This window comes from Watersipora subatra, chromosome 3, assembly GCF_963576615.1.
Source record: "Watersipora subatra chromosome 3, tzWatSuba1.1, whole genome shotgun sequence".
In the NCBI taxonomy this organism is placed as follows: Eukaryota; Metazoa; Bryozoa; class Gymnolaemata; order Cheilostomatida; family Watersiporidae; genus Watersipora; species Watersipora subatra.
In genome coordinates, this window is record NC_088710.1 from 1,527,084 (window position 1) to 1,549,789 (window position 22,706).

The 22,706-nt window shown below is 34.6% G+C and overlaps 1 protein-coding gene across 1 annotated transcript in view; it reads left to right on the forward strand.

Annotated features, from left to right (window-relative positions):
* The first annotated feature begins 3,413 nt into the window (after nt 1-3,413).
* The window catches only part of LOC137390265 (polyubiquitin-A-like), a 253,552-nt gene continuing 234,259 nt past the window's right edge, over nt 3,414-22,706 (forward strand). Inside the window, 7 exon segments of the mRNA XM_068076600.1 lie at nt 3,414-3,588; nt 3,712-3,874; nt 4,089-4,269; nt 13,598-13,800; nt 18,719-18,995; nt 20,095-20,214; nt 20,805-20,912. Coding sequence (XP_067932701.1) covers nt 3,416-3,588; nt 3,712-3,874; nt 4,089-4,269; nt 13,598-13,800; nt 18,719-18,995; nt 20,095-20,214; nt 20,805-20,912 — 1,225 coding nt within the window. The 5' untranslated portion in view covers nt 3,414-3,415.

The window sequence follows — 22,706 nt, forward strand, 5'->3', positions numbered from 1 at the left end:
GAATCACAGTTTTAAGCTGCATAAGTCATGCTTTGTCATTTGCAAAACATGTCATAACTCACTGCAAATTTTGTATCCGCTCAATTTGTAATTCACAGCCAGAACAACTTTTCCCTTTTTGAGGGTTTTTATTAAAGAAAGTGTTTTGAGTAATGTTTTTTAGATATCGTGTATATTGAGTGATGCAAATAAAAGTCTGAAATAAGTCGTCAAAAAAGTCTATAGTAAAGAGCATTCATGGTCAATATATATCAAGAGTATTAAATTTAGCAAAAATTAGATTAGCTCATGAGGAGTCATCTAGTCATATTTGCTCATGAGGAGTCATCTACTCATATTTGCTCATGAGGAATCATCTACTCACATTTGCTCCCTCAGTGATGTTACATTATTCTTATCGTTGTGTATTTAATTTTTGCTGAACTCCGATCTCACCGATAAAAAAACACGACTGTATTCAAATCGAGGCTTGTGAAGCGATTACTGTATGTTCTAGTTGTAAGTTAATTACTCTTTGAGCTTTTCTTTAAAGGTTGACTTGCAACAAAATTCACATTACAGTTGTTTGGTATCAAAAGGTTCACCATGTATTACTCTGCTGGGTTGTAGGTACAAAATATGTGGAAATGTGAATACAAGCTCTTAAAAGCTCAAGAACGAACAGTTAATTGCAGCCATTAAGAAAACGCCGTAGGTTGGAATCCCTTTATTTTGATGACGTACTCTACTAAACGTAGTTATTGTTTTGACACATGATGTTATCACATGAAGTAAAAGGCCAATAAAAGGCTCAATATAAAATGTCTTGTAGCACTAGTTTATGACAAACACTTCGGGCTCTATAAAAAAGCCCATATCAAATATAGATGCTTGCTACTTTACAATTTCGTTTCAGCTTGGTCTAATCATCTAGTCGTAATCTGATCATGTGACCCATACTTCCTGCCAAATGCCGCGAACAATTTTGGCAGCATTATTCGACTATCACAGGTGACCAACAGGCTCGTCATGTTTTTCAGATGATGATATGCACTCCTTCGAGCTAAGGTTAAAAAATTGAACAATTTTTTACGGTAGGTTTTGAGATATCAGTGCTCAAAGTGACAGCATTACAATGATGATGAAATAGACGCGTAAGGACAACAGACATGGTTTTGTTGAATTCGTGAAGTATATTTGGAAAAATATTTTGACGAATGAGGTTGCATGAAAGTGTAAAAAGAAACCATCGCGTTTAACTACGTCCCATTTGAGCCGTTTTGGAAAGAGATTCCAACCTACGGCGTTTTTGTGATGGCTGTGATTAACTGTTCGTTTTTGAGCTTGTAATCACATTTCCACATATTTTGAACTTGTAACACAGCAGAGTAAGACATGATGGATCTTTTGATACCAAATAACTGTAAAGTGAATTTTGTTGCAAGTCAACCTTTAAAGAGAGAGCAACTCCACTGATCTCACTATAGTCGGATACATCACTCATCCAGGGTCTGACAAGAAGAATTATTTAATGGCAACCAACCAGGCAGTGAGACACAACTAATCCATCCTGTTCTAGTGCAACCAACGAATGGTGCAACCAATGAATGGTGCAACCTGTCTGTGGGTGATTATTGGTCAAGTTGTGACAAGACTGGTGATTGATATGAGGTTATAAGTGATTGAGGAGATCTTAATACATACAGGAAACTGTTAATAAACTGTGGTTACTATGGATACATGAATAAATAGAGTGAGTAAATGAAGGATGGTAACTGGTAAAATCCTCTAAAGTTTACCTCAAATGAGCTAATTGTTGGATATTAGGTTTGCAGTAGGGACTACCGTGAGATTGGTGGCAGAATTCTGCTGTGGGCTGCATCGTGTGTTAGCGAAGACTGGTAGCAAAGGGGAGGTTGGTGTGCCATCGTAGAAGCTCGGTGCTGCGTAGCAACATCTTTGTTGTTTTCCTGACACTAACTTCCTTAAAGCTGTCACTTCTGACATCTGGAACTTTTCTTTGCATAGAAAGTTTCTATGCACCATATAAGCATTGCTCATGACTAAAACTGTACGAGTTAACAACCAGTCGGAGACCTAAATTGCAACTGAATTGAAGAGGTTTGTTAAAGACGATTGGTCAATAGCGGAAGTTGTTTGGTATTTAATGGTTCCCAACTTCACATTACTTTGTTAGTACTATTGCATCACCATACCACTTGTTAGTAGGCCTACATTCCTTTGTTAGTTCTATCGCATCACCATGCCACTTGTTAGTACATTCCTTTGTTAGTACTATTGCATCACCATGCCACTTGTTAGTATATTTCTTTGTTAGTACTATTGCAGCACCGTACCAATTGTTAGTACATTCCTTTGTTAGTACTATTGCATCACCATTCTACTTGTTAGTACATTCCTTTGTTAGTACTATTGCATCACCATACCACTTGTCAATACATTATTTTGTTAGTACTATTGCATCACTATACCACTCGTTAGTACATTCCTTTGTTGGTACTATTGCATCACCATACCACTTGTGCATACTTTAGCTAATTAATAATTTGTCTTTAAAAGGAAATTAATACAGTGATGTGTCACCAGGTCGATAAGATGAGCATGGCCGATGTTTTTTATAATATGACTGAAATCTCTTTATCGATAATGCCTCAGCAAAATATTAAGTAGCCTGATGAAACAACTTCTGAAATAGAATTGATTCTTACTGCAAAACACTGCTTCCTTTTAAGCAACAACAAAACTTCTATAAAATTACTGACTGGTCACGCGCATTCCACATCATTTGTGTAATCATGACAAATGCACGATGAGCCATGCTATGGTCATGGTCAACTCTGCAGAAGTCACTAGAAAGGTCACTAAAAACCATGCTATATGGTCACTACAAATATTGCTACATGGTCACTACAAAACCATGTTATATGGTCAGTACAAACCATGCTATATGCTCACTACAAACCATGCTATATGGTCACTACAAACCATGATATATGTTCACTACAAACCATGTTATATGGTCACTACAAACCATGCTTATGGTCACTACAAACCATGATATATGGTCACTACAAACCATGCTATGTGTCTATAAGAAACACAAAATAAAGTTATCAGAATTGAAAGCAAAACAGATCAATAATAAACTTACATGTTAATCTATAGATACTATACATGTACAGCTAAGCTAGACTTTATGGCAGGATGAATAGATCCTAGTCACCAATGCCTGTTTTACATAGAAAAGAGTTTTACAGACGCTGAAGGTACAGCAATAGCACATGTAAAAATATGATAAGCACTTTTCCTACAGGATTTCTTTGCAGAAGTCATGCCATTATTTTTATAGCAACACATACAGTTTCACAGTGCTTTAGCATTTTTCAGCTCATCCAGTTTGTGCCTCGTTGAAGATATGGCAGAGGCTAGTACAGAGCTGGTTGGTGACTATAAATGTGGATTTTGCTGTCTAGAGTTTAAACGTATGGTTGATCCACGGACACTACCATGTCAGCATGTGTACTGTAAGAAATGTCTAGAAGAACATGCAGAAGAGAATGATGGTAAAATACTCTGTGAAGAATGCGAGTAAGTATGGTAAAATATGATTGATATATATTGAGCATTACCTCATTATTATGATTACCACAAATATTTTGGTTACATTGTTGATACTATGATAAATACAATCAATATTCTATTTTTTATTAGGGCTGTCTATGATAAACCTCACATATGTAACTTTCCAAAAGTGATGGCACGACGAGTGGCCGTTAAAACTACACTCAAGTGTGAATGCCATGACTGTACAGGAAAGCAGGCTACCTGTTATTGCTCACAGTGTGCACGTAGGATGTGTGACACCCATAAACAGGTTAATGCTTAGATGTCATCTAGAAACTTGTCAGAAGGGAACTTTTGTATTGTCCAGAGAGCTAAGAACTTTTTGTTGCATTTTTAGAGTGCTCAATAAATCAAGTTACTTATTTGAGCAACAGCTGCGTGTTTATATAATTTGCTTTGGCTGTTTTGGCAAGTTGTATTGTGAGCTCATCTTTTGGTCTCATCTAAATTGTGGTCTTTAACAGGGTCACTCAGGTTTCTTTGGAGACAGTCATACATTGATACCAATATCAAAATACGCTGCCACACCTGGCAAGTACAAAAGTGTTACATGTAAAACTCATGGTAACGAAGTGATAGCCTGTTGCCGAGACTGTGGCAAGCAACTTTGCCAGAAGTGTGACCTTGAAAAAAAGGAATGTTCAGGTAAGGGAGCCTAACTCTTAGAAAATTTAGTTCATTTATTGATTAATGAACACGCTTCTATAATATTCCAGTAACATATAAATTAGAAACACCACATAGTAAACTAGTTGAAAATATATAGCTAAGTATTGAACTGTAATTTCCAATGTGTCTGAGCTGAAGCTATCTCTTGGATAGTGTTTAGTGTTTGCTTGCTATAATGTAATGTCATATGGTGCCATGTTTTATCACAATTACTCCTCTTTTGCAAAAACCAGTGAACATGCGTTCAACTAAATTTTATAAGAAAGTACATTTTTGATAAGTAGAAGAGAGACAAAGAAAATATTTTTCTAGAATACTTTAATATAGCTAAAGTAAAATTAATATTCAACTTCACTTAGTTTTATTGTCAAGCCAAAGTTTTATACATTTAATTAAGTACTATGATGATCAACTATTTAGATTTGTCTCCCCTGTTGTATTATACACACTGTTTTTATTATAATCCAAAATGTGCTGACTGTATAAAGCTCTTACTTAGATGGTCCATGTATATAAGTATCTCTATAAATCTCAGTGTTGGTCTTTTTGTTAAACCCTATGTCCAGTTACAGCAGTTAATATCTAGCAATGGAAAGTCTGAAAATTTGAACTCAGGTCCTCCAAATTTAGAGGTCGCAAACTTGACCAATAAGCTACACAGAACACAATGGATTAATTGGGCAAATGGTCATTACATTAGTTAAGGTTTTCGTGTTTAAAGCGTTTGTTTGGGATTAATAACTAGCACTGTTGACTGTTCCGAGTAATGGTTGTTAAACTGGCATAAAACGCGAGTATTGTTTTAGTAAAGATTTAGTTTTCCAGATAAGTTACTCAAATTCATTGGGTAATTATTCTATTACTCGTGTAATGCTAGACATTAGCCTTTATATTTTTCAAAGTTTGTCTGCGTTTGTTCTGCTATAGCTATTAAAATCTTGAAATTGAAGTTTTGCATTCCGATGAATTTGAAATCATGAAGATTGTAACCGGAAGTTTTACATCCACCCGCTCTACCACTGAGCTATACAAAGCGTTTTGATCAAAGACACAATCATATACCGTATAGCATACGCACATGACATATTATTTGAAACTATGAATTTTATTAACTCTGAAACAGGCTGCTTTTTGTGGTTTATTCAACTTCTATTTTCAGTTTTTCAGGTTCAATTGCTATATTGCGGTCAAGCCTGATTTTTTTCACACGAGCAATTGTATTACCTCAAGTAGAAATAGTCTCTACATTTTCTCTCTCCATTCGGTCAGACAAAGTACCAGACAAAGACAGTCTGATATCTCATTTTTACACTTGTACCAGTATCACGAGGTGCCAGTATTGTCGTATTCAAAGTTTTGATGGATAGCTTCTGCTGGAACAATAACCTTTTATACACACACACACACATTTCGTGCACTAATTGTTATTGTTAATTCATCATATTCAGGATTTTCATTTTGTTTTCTTAGTTCATAGTAATTGTATCATTACTTAATCATTTTTTTATTGTAATAGTAGCAAAACAGACTTAAAGATGTGGTTGCGTCAAAGAGGTCGATTTAATGAAAGTAAGACCAATAAAAGGCTAAAACATCAGCTACAATCCGATGTCATTTTTGTCTTTTTAGACTAACCCTCATGGCCGTATTGTTCTATGAGGCAGCTTCTGCTGTGCAGAGGCAAAATTTCAGCACCCAGAACGGCCCAGTGTCGTATAAGACACTGTCCCTGTCACAGGAGTCCTTTAGCGGGATATTGCCAAGACCGTAGTCTACACACACAAAAAACAACAAAGGTCCACGTAGTTATGAGCAAAGAAATAAGTATCCACCCAAATATCTCACCAATCCGATGAACAGCGCACACAAAAACTAAACCAATCGACAGAGCCACCCATCATGTCAAAATATTCCAAGTTTCAAGTCATGTCTTGCACAACTCACCTTATGGTTTCTCAAAACTTGTCCCAAAGTCCCTATTAATTTGAGACTGTCCAATTGCTGTTTTAGAAATGGCGCCGCTAGCCTAACCTAACGGTCCTGATTCAACATCTCACTAACTATCGGGGCATCGCTAAAATGGGGAACCAAAAAGTTTCGGAGCACTCAGCATTGCCTCCGATCGTTACTGAGATGTTGAATTAGAATGTCAGGCTAGGCTAGCGGCGACCATTTCTAAAACAGCAATCGGACAGGCTCAAATTAATAGGGACTTTTGGACAAGTTTTTAGAAACCATGAGGTGAGTTGTGCAAGACATGACTTGAAACTTGGAATATTTTGACATGATGGGTGGCTCTGTCGATTGGTTTAGTTTTTGTGTGTGCTGTTCATCGGATTGGTGAGATATTTGGGTGGTTACTTATGTTTTGGCTCATAACTACATGGACCTTTGTTGTTTTTTTTGTGTGTAAACTACGGCCCAGCCTCGGCTTCGGCAATATCCCGCTAAAGGACACCTGTGATTCCTGTACGCCTGTCCCCTATACAACACTGGAACGGCCGGTGTATTTTATTGTTGTTTAGTGTCGACATTGTTTGGATAAATGGTGCGAACGTATCGCGCAGAGCCCGTTTTCAGAATATTACTAGTGGTTGCAAACCTAGCGAATCCATTTTGACATCATTTTTTACTGCTGAGAAGGGAACGGAAAACAGAAGTTTCAGTTTTGTCTGTCTGGATTCACATGTTTAATGATAATGATTAAGTTTAAATGTGCTAGACGCTGTTGAACTGACGAAGAGTTTTTATTTTGACGACTATCATGAATTCTGAACTTTCAAAACATTTGCTTATACTTCAGATGAATATTTTGATAGTTGTGGGAAGCCAAATACTTACGAGATCGTGTGGAATAATTCTTGGTTAGCTTTACTAGCCTTATTGCAGTTTTATGAAATATTTTGGCGATAGTCACTTGACTGATTACAATTTGCAAATGATATTTGAAATGTTTTCTTTATTATATCGACGCTGCGTGAAGCAGACGCGTTTAGAACTATCTTGAAACTTTCAAGAAAAAAAGAAATTTGCCGCGAGTTTTCTTTTTATTGCTTATATATCGAGTATGCTTGCTAATTTCTTCACACTATCTTTACGTGAAAACAGCTACTTTATTGCAAAGAAATCAACTCAGGATTTTCTGAGGCTTCATACATGTAACAGTCGATTTAAACTTTTGGTAATTTTGTGTTTTTCTTCTTTTAATATCGGCTTGACAAGTTCTAGTCACGTATTATGTCTATAATTTGTTTGTTTAGTGAGCTATATTATTATCTATATTTGCATGGAAATATTTTTTGTATAGTTTTTATTTTACACTCACTCGTTGAACCTGTTTATCCATGGGTAAGGGTAGTACCATCAGCACCAAACCTGATCGCCCAAGGCGTGAGAAGAATCTCTAACTTTGTTAAATTCAAATCTACCATCTTCAAATTTAAATAATCTTCAGGAAAGAACTCTGACATCACGTTGAACTTCGAGTCACTCAGTGACTGGTGCTCTTGTTATAAATCTAGATAGCTTAAGTTAGTTTCATTGTTCTACCATTATTTTTTCTCAGCAGAATAAGAAACCTTCTAAGATTCAATTTTAAATAATCTTTAGTCTTTTATTTATAGATTCACTGTTTAGAGTTTATTATCAAATCTTAATCAATAATCATAATATTTTTCTTTTTTACCCCTTTGCACAAGTTTACATACCACATGACATGTATTCAATAATTTTACGGAAGGTGATACACAGCAATCTTGATGATTTTTGAGAAATTTTTCTAGTATTATGCTTGCTTGTATAAGTTGCAATAATACAATTAAAACTGCTCTCAGAAAGGGTTTCTTGTGTGTGTTCTGTAAAATTTTTTTGATATTCAGGAGGGCATTGCACCCCTTCCGAACCTACCCCGCCAGCCGCTCGGGCCTACAAACCTCACAAGTCGCTTAAAGGTTGTCTTGCAACAAAATTCTCATTACAGTTATTTAGTAGTAAAAGATTCACCATGTCTTCCTCTGTTGTGTTGTAGGTGCCAAATATGTGGAAATGTGATTAAAAGCTCAAAAACGAAAAGCCCCGTAGATTGGAATCTCTTTATTTCTCTGACGTAGTCATGATAGTTTGGTTATTGTCTTGTTGCGTGATGTTCTCACGTGAATTTGAAAGGCCAATAAAAAGCTCAGTAGAAACTTATCGTAGCACTAGTTTATGACAAACACTTCGGGATTTACCGAAGACCCCGTATCAAATAAAGATGCTCGCTACTTTACAGTTTTGTTTCGGGTTGGTCTAATCGTCAAGTCGTAATCTGATCATGTGACCCAATACTTCGAAAATAATTTTCGCAGCACTTCTCGATTATCACAGGTGACCAACAGGCTCGTCATAATTATCAGACAATGATATGCACTCTTTCGAGCTAACTTTAAAAAGTTTAACGAGTTTTTACGGTAAGTTATAAGATATCAGTGCTAAAAGTGACAGCATTACAATGACGATAAAATAGACGCGTAAGAACAATAGACATGGTTTGATCGAATGCGTGAAGTATATTTGTGAAAGTATTTCGACGAATAAGGTTGCATGAAAGTGTAAACAGAAACCATCTACCACAACTGCGACACATTTGAGCCGTTTTGGAAAGAGAATCCAAACTACGGCGGTCTCGTGTGGCTGCGATTAACTGTTCGTTTTTTAGCTTTTAAGAGCTTGTAATCACATTCCCACATATTTTGCACCTATGACACGACAGAGTAAAACATGGTGAATCTTTTGATATCGAATAACTGTAATGTGAATATTGTTGCAAGTCAACTTTTAAGGGGGCTACTCAAGATATTCCTAAAAATGAACAATACAACCCTGCTAACCCTGTTCGGAGATATATGGGTTTAAATGAGGCCATCTTTTAAAAAGCTCACATTCTAGCGGGTGCTTCATTCACGACGTAACTAGTGATACATCTGAAAAGAGTCCACGAGCGATAAATATAAGGTCGCATCATTAGCCAATCATCAGCACGAAATCTTTATATAGGTCGTATAATAAGTGTTATCACTCGTGAAACGCATTGTCTGTGATCTCAAATTTAGGTATTTTACTCTATTATGAAATCGCTTGGACATCGATATTTACTAAATTAATTAACATTGTTACTTTAATGAATTACTCGATCGACACGTTTTATTGACGAACAACAGAATTGTAAGAATTTCTGTAAAGTTACTGCGAAGGTGACTCCAAGTTTTCTGGGCATCAAATGGTTAAAGTGCTACGGAGGAAGATAGGAGAATGGAGGTAAATTTATCTTTTACTTTGAGTCCCCTATAGATATACTGTTGAGTTTACATTCAGATTATATTTCCCTGTTTGAGGTTATAATGTAATTACCTGCGCGTGCGAGATACGTATGTACAGTGAGTTCTTGACGGCTTTTTTTTAATCCATAGCATCTAGCAATACAATGGCTTAGATTGATGAATATACTAACGGTAATATTTTTAGTACTCATTAATACATGTACTAATTAATAAAATTACAACTTTTTGCTATCACCAATCATCGTTTTATAATTTTTTATCGTTTCAACTAGCTATATTTGCTTCAAATTTTTTTTGGCAGTTTTATCTAGTAAATTAGATTTATGATTTGACTTTAAATGTTACTTGTAGAAAGTGAAGAAAATCGATTGATCAATGCAAATCTTTAATTTCTAGAATCAAAGCTTCGAATTGTTGGCTTGGCGCACTTATGCTTTTGTTAAACATTTGTTTATTTTTAAAATTACACATGCAATCTATCCAACTCCCAATTTGAAAGCTTTCAGTAGATACGGGTTAGAATGACATATCTATGAATGACATATGTTTATGGCATTTGTTTTATTGATTACAGGATGTTTATGTGGTCCCACCAGCCGAAGCAGCTATGTCAGTGTGGAAACTGCCATAAATGGGAATGAGGGACTTGAATGTGTGCTGCATAAACCATGATGTTTCGTTTGAGTTTGCTGCAGTAGATGAATTTGTCTTATTGTATGAGCTGAAACTATGTGAGTGGCCACGACTTGGATTATGAATAGGTATTTTTAAATTAAATCTTTATGCCGATATGAAAATTCTTTTGCTTGTAAAAATTATATAATAAAATAATATTGTTGAAGATAGTGCAAAGCATGATTTGCAAAACATTAAATATATCATAGCCCCGTTGACACCTGTGCTAAAATCTTTTTTGATAGATGGATTTATAAAGTGCACTCAGAGCTGCATGGACAGGCACTTTCGCATAGCTCGACCATTTGTTAAGTACAGGAATCAACTAATCAAATGTGACCAGTGACTTTTTTTTTCTACACATTGATACCAATAATGACTTAAGAACGTTGACAGTCGATTATACAATATACATTACTTTTAGATATGTAGTTTGTTTCGCCACATATTCTTTTCAAAGATGCAGCTTGCTTATTTTATTTACGATAGTGAGAAACTAGTTTTCGGTGTGATATGATATTAATGATATACAATGATACACAACCCCACACCAGGATAGGCGACGGGCATAATGTGGGCAGGGCTTTTGGGAGGCGGTACATGTATATCATTAGTGTAGAACTGTGCGGATACAAAGACCTTATTCCGCATAGTTTGCTTGACAGAATTGCCGTAGACAGGTAGAATCGGTAGTCGGTACTAAGATGTTTACACAGCATTTAGAAGAAGCTAATATGACAAGTTTTTAATTTTCCTTGTTTGAGGCCTTTAAAACATTGATAATAATGTATCTGTAGCTGGATTTAAAATTTTATTCTAGCCAAATACAAGATAAAATAAATGCCAATAGAGCCGCGTAGGACTAGACTTTTATTGCAATAGCCGATGTGAATACGAGAGATAGAGACAGGTTGTATCACGTATTACATCTTTTTGGGCAAGTCTGGGCATGTTTTTTTGGCCTGAGCGTTTTACCGCGATCGAATTTTTTCGATTTTAATCTTCAAATATCTTGACAATGAGATCGCCTTACACAACAAACAACATATCAACTGATAAACAAAGAAAAATACTTTCTTTTAAAATCAACTCAAATTTGACGCAACCACATCTTCAATTTAGCTATTACTCGTTAATTATTTCACATTTATTTTTAATCATTTTTATATTTGTTTTGTTTTATTGTTTTATTTTGTTTAATCTTCAGAAAACATTTCCCTCATGTCATGAAGTTGGAAAGTTACAGTTGTTTGACAAAGTTTAAAAACCTTTACAGTTATTTTATTTTTTTTTCTCATTTATTTAACCTCCACAAAACACTTTTCTCATGGTATGAAGTTTGAAAGTTAGAATGGTTACTGTTGTTATATGTTAAATAAAAATACTTTTTCCTGTGCAAATACTTGCTTATTACCTGGGCCACACTGGGCAATCATCTAGCGTATATATATTGAAATTCATCATACTAAGAACTGAAACCGCAGTGCTCAACATACAACATAGAATGAACCAGTATAAATTAGTAATGACTTAGACATTGCTTATTGAACCATAACTTGGTGTAACCAACCATTTAAGTCAAGTTTTAAAACTAACATAGGAAAAGAATTCTGACTTTGATCAACAAATACTTTCAAAAGACAAATCCCCTACATGAGCTGTTCAACAAAATTACCCTAGAATTGAGCTATTATACTATGCCTAATATTAAAAACAAAATAAAATGCCATAAAAAGACTACCTTCAAAGGCACCAACAACACATTAAAAATGTAACTGTAGAGCAAAATCAGACTGTCTACTAAATCAAAACTGTCCTAAAAAACATAGTATACAAAGCACAAGTGAAAAGACTAGACAACAAAACTTCTGAAACCTATATAGGGCTTTGCCAGGAAAACTGAATTTTAGGCAAGACGCCATAATCATAAACCAGTATAAATAGCCCAAACAGAAGTACTACAGAACTACGTTAACATATGGGCATCGAAAGGCAGAGACATTAACTTCAAACTGGACTATACTAAAGCGTAATAAATCTCACAGTAATTTAAGTAAAAGCTGCAACTTGTGTCTTTCAGAAAATTACTTCATTATTAAAAATGTGACATGTCAAAACTTAATAGAAGAACAGAAGTTGAATCATTTTAAAAGTTATCTTGGCTGTAGTTTGACCAATAAGCCAATCAAAACACAACATAATCCACCAATCACGTGACAGAGAGATGTTTGACAATCCACCATCTTGTTTCAGTTTAGATCTACAGCCTGATGAGTAAGCAAGCACGAAACTGACAGTAGCTGACAAAAATGAGTAATCTGCCCAATTCTCTACTAATTTATTTATATATATAATTCTCAGAGTATGTGTGTTGTTCCAGCTATAGCTATTAAAATCTTGGAAATAAATTTCTCACTCTAAAAGACTTCAATTCATGATGAATGCAGCCACAAGATTCTTATCCATGCCCTCTACCACTGAGATACAATGGAATATTAATCAAGATGTTATAATATACCGTAGAAACTATGCGCATGCTAATTATTTTAGCATTGGGTCCACGCGTTACGATGCCCCTATTAAGAAATATTTTTTGTAAGGTTCAATTACTATATGTGAGGTCAAGCCAATTATTTTCACATGAACAATTATATTATTTCCGTAGGAAGAGCCTTGACATTCTCTCTCCGTTCGGTCAAACAAAGAGTACAATATCTTGTTTTCACATTTGTAACAGTATCACGAGATATCGGTATTGCCGAATTCAAAGTTTTAACGGATAGCTATTGGTGGAATAGTAACCTTTTTACGCACTCACACTTTTATGCAAGAATTGTTATTATCAATTTAACATGTTCAGGACTTTTATTTTGTTCTCTCAATTTGTATTAATTGTATCATTACCGAATCATCTTTTATTGTAATTGTAGCAAAACCGACTTAATTTAGCTATTACTTGCTAATTATTTCACATTTACATCTAAACCTTTTTATAGTTGTTTTATTTTTTTCATTTATTTGATATACACAAAACATTCTCCTCATGATATGAGGCCCATATGAAGTTTGAAAGTTACAGTTTTTTGACAAAGTTTGAAAACTTTTACAGTTGTTTTTATTTTCTCTTAAATTATTTCAACTACAGAAAAAACTTTTCCCATGATATGTAGTTTGAAAATTAGAATTGCAAATGTTGTTGTATGTTAAATACAAATCAATTTTCTGTGCAGACTTTTTTATTACCCAGGCAACGCCGGGTAGTACAGCTAGTGTTATATATACTATACACATGTGTGTAGACTGTTTTGCAGGTCCTGGTAAAAAACATGATGTTGCATTCATCTCCCAAATGGAGGAGGAAATGACCGCACACATAAAAGGACTGCTTGACTCTACCAATAAAAAGATAACAACATTCTGCAAAGTGGATAAGGAGGAATGGAATAAACTGGATGCAGTGGAACAGGAGTGTAAAAAGATGAAGGGAGGAATTGAACAATTACGCTGTAAATTAGTGAGTCACAAAGTGATACCTTTCTGTCCAGTCATCAACTTTGTATGATTTGAATATTTAGCGAGTGCGTTTTCATTCAGTATGTTGAAATCATGGCTCAAGGAACATGCATTGCTTTAGTTAGTGTGTCAACTAACATAGGCAGCTTTGGCAAAGCGGACTAAATTAACAATTTGTATGTAAGGATTGATATCATCTGTTGCATTCGCTATATCCTATATTTTTATTAACTACTATGTAATAGTAACATTACTAACAAAGTGTTTGATGTTATCCAAGCTTGTGTTTTTTTTCAGCTAAATTTCAGGTTGTAAATTAAAATGATTGGATTTCTCCACAAGACACATTTATTGGTAGTACAACAGTAGAGTTTACAAACAAAGGCTATATTTGGTCTGCTTGGAACCTAGTGTTAGATTGGCTAGTTTTATTAGACAATTGAAGACAATTAGACAAGTAAATTTCAAATTTATTCAATTAAGAACAGCAAACAAGTTTTAAAACCATATTCATCACATGAGTGTAAAACCATATTCATCACATGAGTGTAAAACCATATTCATCACATGAGTGTAAAACCATATTCATCACATGAGTGTAAAACCATATTCATCACATGAGTGTAAAACCATATTCATCACATGAGTGTAAAACCATATTCATCACATGAATGTAAAACCATATTCATCACATGAGTGTAAAACCATATTCATCACATGAGTGTAAAACCATATTCATCACATGAGTGTAAAACCATATACATCACATGAATGTAAAACCATATTCATCACATGAGTGTAAAACCATATTCATCACATGAGTGTAAAACCATATTCATCACATGAGTGTAAAACCATATTCATCACATGAATGTAAAACCATATTCATCACATGAGTGTAAAACCATATTCATCACATGAATGTAAAACCATATTCATCACATGAGTGTAAAACCATATTCATCACATGAGTGTAAAACCATATTCATCACATGAGTGTAAAACCATATTCATCACATGAGTGTAAAACCATATTCATCACATGAGTGTAAAACCATATTCATCACATGAGTGTAAAACCATATTCATCACATGAGTGTAAAACCATATTCATCACATGAGTGTAAAACCATATTCATCACATGAGTGTAAAACCATATACATCACATGAGTGTAAAACCATATTCATCACATGAGTGTAAAACCATATTCATCACATGAGTGTAAAACCATATTCATCACACGAATGTAAAACCATATTCATCGCATGAGTGTAAAACCATATTCATCACATGAGTGTAAAACCATATTCATCACATGAGTGTAAAACCATATTCATCACATGAATGTAAAACCATATTCATCACATGAATGTAAAACCATATTCATCACATGAGTGTAAAACCATATTCATCACATAAGTGTAAAACCATATTCAGCACATGAGTGTAAAACCATATTCATCACATGAGTGTAAAACCATATTCATCACATGAGTGTAAAACCATATTCATCACATAAGTGTAAAACCATATTCATCACATGAGTGTAAAACCATATTCATCACCTGAGTGTAAAACCATATTCATCACATGAGTGTAAAACCATATTCATCACATGAGTGTAAAACCATATTCATCACATGAGTGTAAAACCATATTCATCACATGAGTGTAAAACCATATTCATCACATGAGTGTAAAACCATATTCATCACATGAGTGTAAAACCATATTCATCACATGAGTGTAAAACCATATTCATCACATGAGTGTAAAACCATATTCATCACATGAGTGTAAAACCATATTCATCACATGAGAGTGTAAAACCATATTCATCACATGAGTGTAAAACCATATACATCACATGAGTGTAAAACCATATTCATCACATGAGTGTAAAACCATATTCATCACATGAGTGTAAAACCATATTCATCACATGAATGTAAAACCATATTCATCACATGAGTGTAAAACCATATTCATCACATGAGTGTAAAACCATATTCATCACATGAGTGTAAAACCATATTCATCACATGAATGTAAAACCATATTCATCACATGAATGTAAAACCATATTCATCACATGAGTGTAAAACCATATTCATCGCATAAGTGTAAAACCATATTCAGCACATGAGTGTAAAACCATATTCATCACATGAGTGTAAAACCATATTCATCACATGAGTGTAAAACCATATACATCACATGAGTGTAAAACCATATTCATCACACGAATGTAAAACCATATTCATCACATGAGTGTAAAACCATATTCATCACATGAGTGTAAAACCATATTCATCACATGAGTGTAAAACCATATTCATCACATGAATGTAAAACCATATTCATCACATGAATGTAAAACCATATTCATCACATGAGTGTAAAACCATATTCATCACATAAGTGTAAAACCATATTCAGCACATGAGTGTAAAACCATATTCATCACATGAGTGTAAAACCATATTCATCACATGAGTGTAAAACCATATTCATCACATAAGTGTAAAACCATATTCATCACATGAGTGTAAAACCATATTCATCACCTGAGTGTAAAACCATATTCATCACATGAGTGTAAAACCATATTCATCACATGAGTGTAAAACCATATTCATCACATGAGTGTAAAACCATATTCATCACATGAGTGTAAAACCATATTCATCACATGAGTGTAAAACCATATTCATCACATGAGTGTAAAACCATATTCATCACATGAGTGTAAAACCATATTCATCACATGAGTGTAAAACCATATTCATCACATGAGTGTAAAACCATATTCATCACATGAGTGTAAAACCATATTCATCACATGAGTGTAAAACCATATACATCACATGAGTGTAAAACCATATTCATCATATGAGTGTAAAACCATATTCATCACATGAGTGTAAAACCATATTCATCACATGAATGTAAAACCATATTCATCACATGAGTGTAAAACCATATTCATCACATGAGTGTAAAACCATATTCATCACATGAGTGTAAAACCATATTCATCACATGAATGTAAAACCATATTCATCACATGAATGTAAAACCATATTCATCACATGAGTGTAAAACCATATTCATCGCATAAGTGTAAAACCATATTCAGCACATGAGTGTAAAACCATATTCATCACATGAGTGTAAAACCATATTCATCACATGAGTGTAAAACCATATTCATCACATGAGTGTAAAACCATATACATCACATGAGTGTAAAACCATATTCATCACATGAATGTAAAACCATATTCATCACATGAATGTAAAACCATATTCATCACATGAATGTAAAACCATATTCATCACATAAGTGTAAAACCATATTCATCACATGATTGTAAAATCATATTCATCACATGAATGTAAAACCATATTCATCACATAAGTGTAAAACCATATTCATCACATGATTGTAAAATCAAGGTGTTGGAGTTAACAGTACACAACTATGTAACTGCTACCTATCATTGTCAATGATTTGTTAATCGTGTTTGTGTTACATGATTCAACTCACAAAACCGTAAAATTCAAACAAATAATTGCAAATGACAACATTTAGTCATAGAATCCCAAAAGATTTGAAATGCACTTAATTCATAAAACTAGAGGAAATCATGTGAAATCAAGGTTGGTATTCAAATTAGAGTTGCCCCGATTTCATTATCGGTATCGGTGCCGATATGGGTGTTAAGTATCTGAATCGGTATCGGCCGACCTTTTCTTAAAAAATCGGAAACTTCAGATACTTTTTGCAGTTCAACTATTTAGCAGAAAACCGTATTTTAGCCTGCTGCACTAATCAAAAATCATCAGCTGCAAGTTCCTTACTTTCACCTAATGAATTCCAAGCCTTTGACACATTCTATTTCATGTCTATAGCCTGATAAACGTCAACACAGCTGAGGAATCTTTTGGCTTTAGACAGGAAGTAATCAACAAGTGCGGTATTTCCCAATTACAGCGATATGATTTATTGCAGCCAATCACGAACAAGAGATCAATGATGGAAACAAGAATGCGCGCGTGCGGTGTAACATTTCTATGTACTGGCATTACGAAAGTAATTTGAGCAGTCCATGCATAAAGTTATTTACGTATCTCTCTTGATCCTGATGATATGATGTATCGTTTGCATCGCATAAAATAACCTGAGTGACTTATCGGTATTTAGCCTGTCCTCCATCATCTGTTGCAAGTGAAACCTTCTTCAGTACGACTGGCTACATCGCTAGTGATGGAAGATAAGGACGTCTCACTGAGATAATTGAATCACCAACGGTAATTTAGATAAACGTTTATTTGCTTTAAACTTATACCGGTGCATCAGTTCATTCAGCAGTAGAAGACAGACTTCATTATCACAGAGAAAGATGTACCACTAACAGTAATTACCATTATTTATAGCAGATTACAAGAAACATGGACTGTTTTGTTACTAGATGCACGGTATGTCAGTATGTGAATTTAATGTACATGTATATCTTTTTCCATAAATACAAACAAATAAATGCATCTATATTTATATTTTCTTTGCATTATATTTGTGTAATAAAATTAACAATTATCTATGCAACACAAAAGATCTGAATCGGATTATTTTTCAATAAGAATCGGTATATCGGATCGGTATCTGAATCGACTGGTGAAGTTAGAATCGGGGCATCTCTAATTCAAATAGCTCTAATGGCTCCTTACAAAAAATTCCACCAGCTACTATACTGGGCTTTGACTGTATAAACCTGATGTTACACCAATGTTTATGTTCAGCAATGACGACTGTACTAACCTATATTTAGAGAGCTTAGTCTGAAAGGGGTGGATACTGTGAAATGTTGGCAGATATATCTTATGAGTGTCTTGAGGTGACCAATTTCATTTCAGATAGCAAGTGTCAACACTGAATGTGCTAATTTGCAAGACCTGGTTGATGCCTATCAGAAGGAAATGACAAATGAAACGGAAGTATACCATTCTAAAATGATGTCTGCAAAGGATGAGCTGGAAGCAGCTCAAGAAAAAATACATGATTGGCTAAAAAGAAGTCATGTGACAGAGCAAGTTGCAAAGAAAGATAACATGCTCGAACAATTGAGCAAGAAACTCAGCGTTGATATTCCAAAACTCAAATCAACAGACAAACCGTTCATAACTTCTGTTGGTGAGAAGTCTCTATTAAATTCATTTTATTATGTGAATATTTCACTGAGTAGCAGTGAGTGTTCTCACTGACAGAGACATCAGTAAATTAGTATAGGATAGCGTGTTTGGTGAGTAGAAGTACTTTAATTGTACTAGTGACAGTAGTTTAAATTTATTATGTTTATGCTTTCTTTTTTATGTGAAAGTGTTCAAATTCTAATATTGTTGTGAACAATTATCTGTGATAGTTAATGCAATAATATACAGCCTCCACAAGGATAGGCAACGGGCATCAGGTGGGCGGGGCTTAATGATCGAGCTCTGTTGGGATGAACTCGAACACAGCACCCAAACACGGCATCCGAACAAAAAATTCGCTGAATTAAGCCCCTTGTAAATTTACAAATATTATGAACAATTGTGGTTATTTTAATGATCTGTTGGTTTCATTTTGTTGTCAAATAAATAGTCACCCAATATTGTCACTGTTATGATCAGTCAGTTGCCATTCGTGATATTAATAGTCGCAATCGTAAAATAGTCCAAATTTGGTTTTATATTAATATTTTGAGTATAAAAACTACACTGCACAGCTTTGCCTGCTATCCCATCTTATTGGCCAGGTAAAACAATATGACAACGATAAAAGACTTTGTCATTTTATATTAGGGGTGGCAAAATATTAATCAAAAACTAGGGAAAAAAGGCCTTTGTTCAAGTGATTTTGGGTAAATTATATTTAACCTTAAGAACCATATACTACGACCCCTACCAATTTCAAAATTAGTAAAAGTAGGTAATTTGAAATGTTTTATTTTCCATGGATCCATTTTTTTGGTTAGGTGTCACCTCTACATTGTAGAACTTCAAGGTGTGCTATTGTGAACTGCTGGGGGCCTACTGACTGAATGAGCTAATGACACGATAACAGCAAGTCGTGTTTTCCAAAACATAAAACAAGGCAGCGCGATTGCCCCGCGAGAATTGTGTTGGCTCCGAAACCCAAGCTAGCACAATTCCAACAGAGCTCGATCATTAAACCCCGCCCATATGATAGTCAACGCCTATCCTTGGGGGCTTTTATATCATTGGTTTATGTCAATGTGTTTTTATTGAAGCTGAAATAGCCCGAGCTACAACAACCAGCCCTACAAAAAGTCTGAAGGTGGTAGGAGATGAGACTATCACTCTATCTGAATCAGCGTATGAACTCATGAAGATATCTGAAGCAAACAAAGGTACGGATTACAGACAGCAGTAAACACCTAATTATAAGTTTAGCATGCAGAGTTCAGTCATAGGTTGATAACATTTGAATTTGTGCTGAAATTGCAACGCTGTCATTACAAAGTTCCTATATAAAAAGGATAATATCATTGTGGCTGCCCTGAATTCATTGTTGTTAACTTCAGCTTTGTACAAACTACACGTTATTATGAGAGGGGCATTAACCTTCCCAGGTCTACTTAGATCTAATGTATGTGTGGCATTTATAATAGCATAATATGTTGCAGGCTAACAATGTTATGAATAGGCTTGTTATTGTAGCTATTTTAAGTTCAAGTATAAATTGTAAACCAAAAAGCCAGTGCTTACGACTTACACTGTCTTTGATAAGAGATATCTTGTTCTGAGGTTAGTATAGATTAGAAAGGAAATATTCAGTACACACCCCTCGACCTCCAGAATAAACGCATGTGATACAGGTGAAAGTGCATGTAAACCTACAGATATAATATCAGAGAAACATGGTGAGTAGTCTTTGCCTTAATCTTACCTATACTGATCAAGCCTTAGAAGTTAGCTCACTGTCTTGACCTGATTGTAGGAGCTCTGAAATGTTCCGTGACACTACCTAATGGGAAGAAACTATCTGTGAGACTCCTGGGATCAGAGACTGCTGGGACTCTGAAAGAGAAAGTTCAGACTCAATCAGGTTAGATTATTCTGTGTAACAAATAAAATTTTATTCCATATAGAATCATACATTGAAATACATGATATTAAAAATTGGTGACAATGCAATATAGAATAATGCAACTTAAATATATCATATGTGATACGATTCATATAGGAGATATCATAGATGATACAATACATATTAGATATATCATAGGTAATACAGTACATGTTAGATATATCATAGGTGATACAATACATGTTACATATATCATAGGTGATACAATACATGTTAGATATATCATAGGTGATACAATACATGTTATATATATCATAGGTGATACAATACATGTTAGATATATCATAGGTAATACAATACATGTTAGATATATCATAGGTCATACAATACATGTTAGATATATCATAGGTGATACAATATGTGTTAGATATATCATAGGTGATACAATCCTTGTTTTATATATCGTAAGTGATACAAAACGTGTTAGATATATCATAGGTGATACAATACATATTAGCTATATCATAGGTGATACATTACATATTAGATATATCATAGGTGATACAATACATTTTAGATATATCATAGGTAATACAATACAAGTTAGATATTTCGTAGGTGATGCAATACATATTAGATATATCTTAAGTGAAACAATACATGTTAGATATATCATAGGTGATACAATATACATGTTAGATATACCATAGCTATTACAGTACATATTAGATATATGATAGGTGATATAATACATGTTAGATATATCATAGGTGATACGATACATGTTAGATATATCATAAGTGATACAATATACATGTTAGATATATCATAGGTGATACAATACACATTAACTATATCATAGGTGATACATTACATATTAGATATATCATAAGTGATACAATACATCTTACGTCATCACATACAGGTGTGTGACCTATGATATATCTAACATGTAGTGTATTACCTATAATATATCTAACATATATTGTATCACTCATGATATGCCCAACATGTATTGTCTGACCTATGATATATCTAACATGTATTGTATCGCCTATTATATAACTAACGTGCATTGTGTTATCTATCGTATATCTAACATGTATTGTTTCACCTATGATATATCTAACGTGTATTGTATCACCTATGACATATCTATTTTGTATTGTATTACCTGTGGTATATCTAATATGTATTGTATCACCTATGATACAATACATGCTAGATACATCAACTCTTTAAAGAGTTGTTTCGGTCGGGTCGACTGAAACAACTCCTTAAGGTGAGCCAGCACTTCATTGGCTGAAGTCGGACCGGCTTCGTACAGTAAGGAGTCATCTTCCTCGACCTGTGGGGTCTCCACCCCCGTGTATGTGCCAACTAGCTGCATTACCCGTGTTCGGGAACAGATTTACGTAAAGCAAGTTTTATTGGTAGTTGTCTTTCATACTGTAAAACAACTCCAAATATACAGTCTACCGAAATTGTCCTGATCAAAGAATGCATGCACATATACATGTCAATGTTGGGGAGAACAATGGAAATCTGCAATGTGTCTTACAGCTAGATGCGTGTAAAATCTAGTAAATATTCTAGATTCATGTGTCTAGATTCATGCATCCGTTCATACCCGTCTATATTTGCAGTTGACGATCGCGCACTTTTGCCGCTGAGCCCCGCCTCGGCTGACCAGTCTTCACACGCCTCGCAGTTGACAATTGCGTTCTTGCACTCACCTCGCAATCAATCGCTTCGCACTCACAATCAATCGCCTTGCAATCAATCGGCCCGCCTCGCAATCAATCGCCTTGC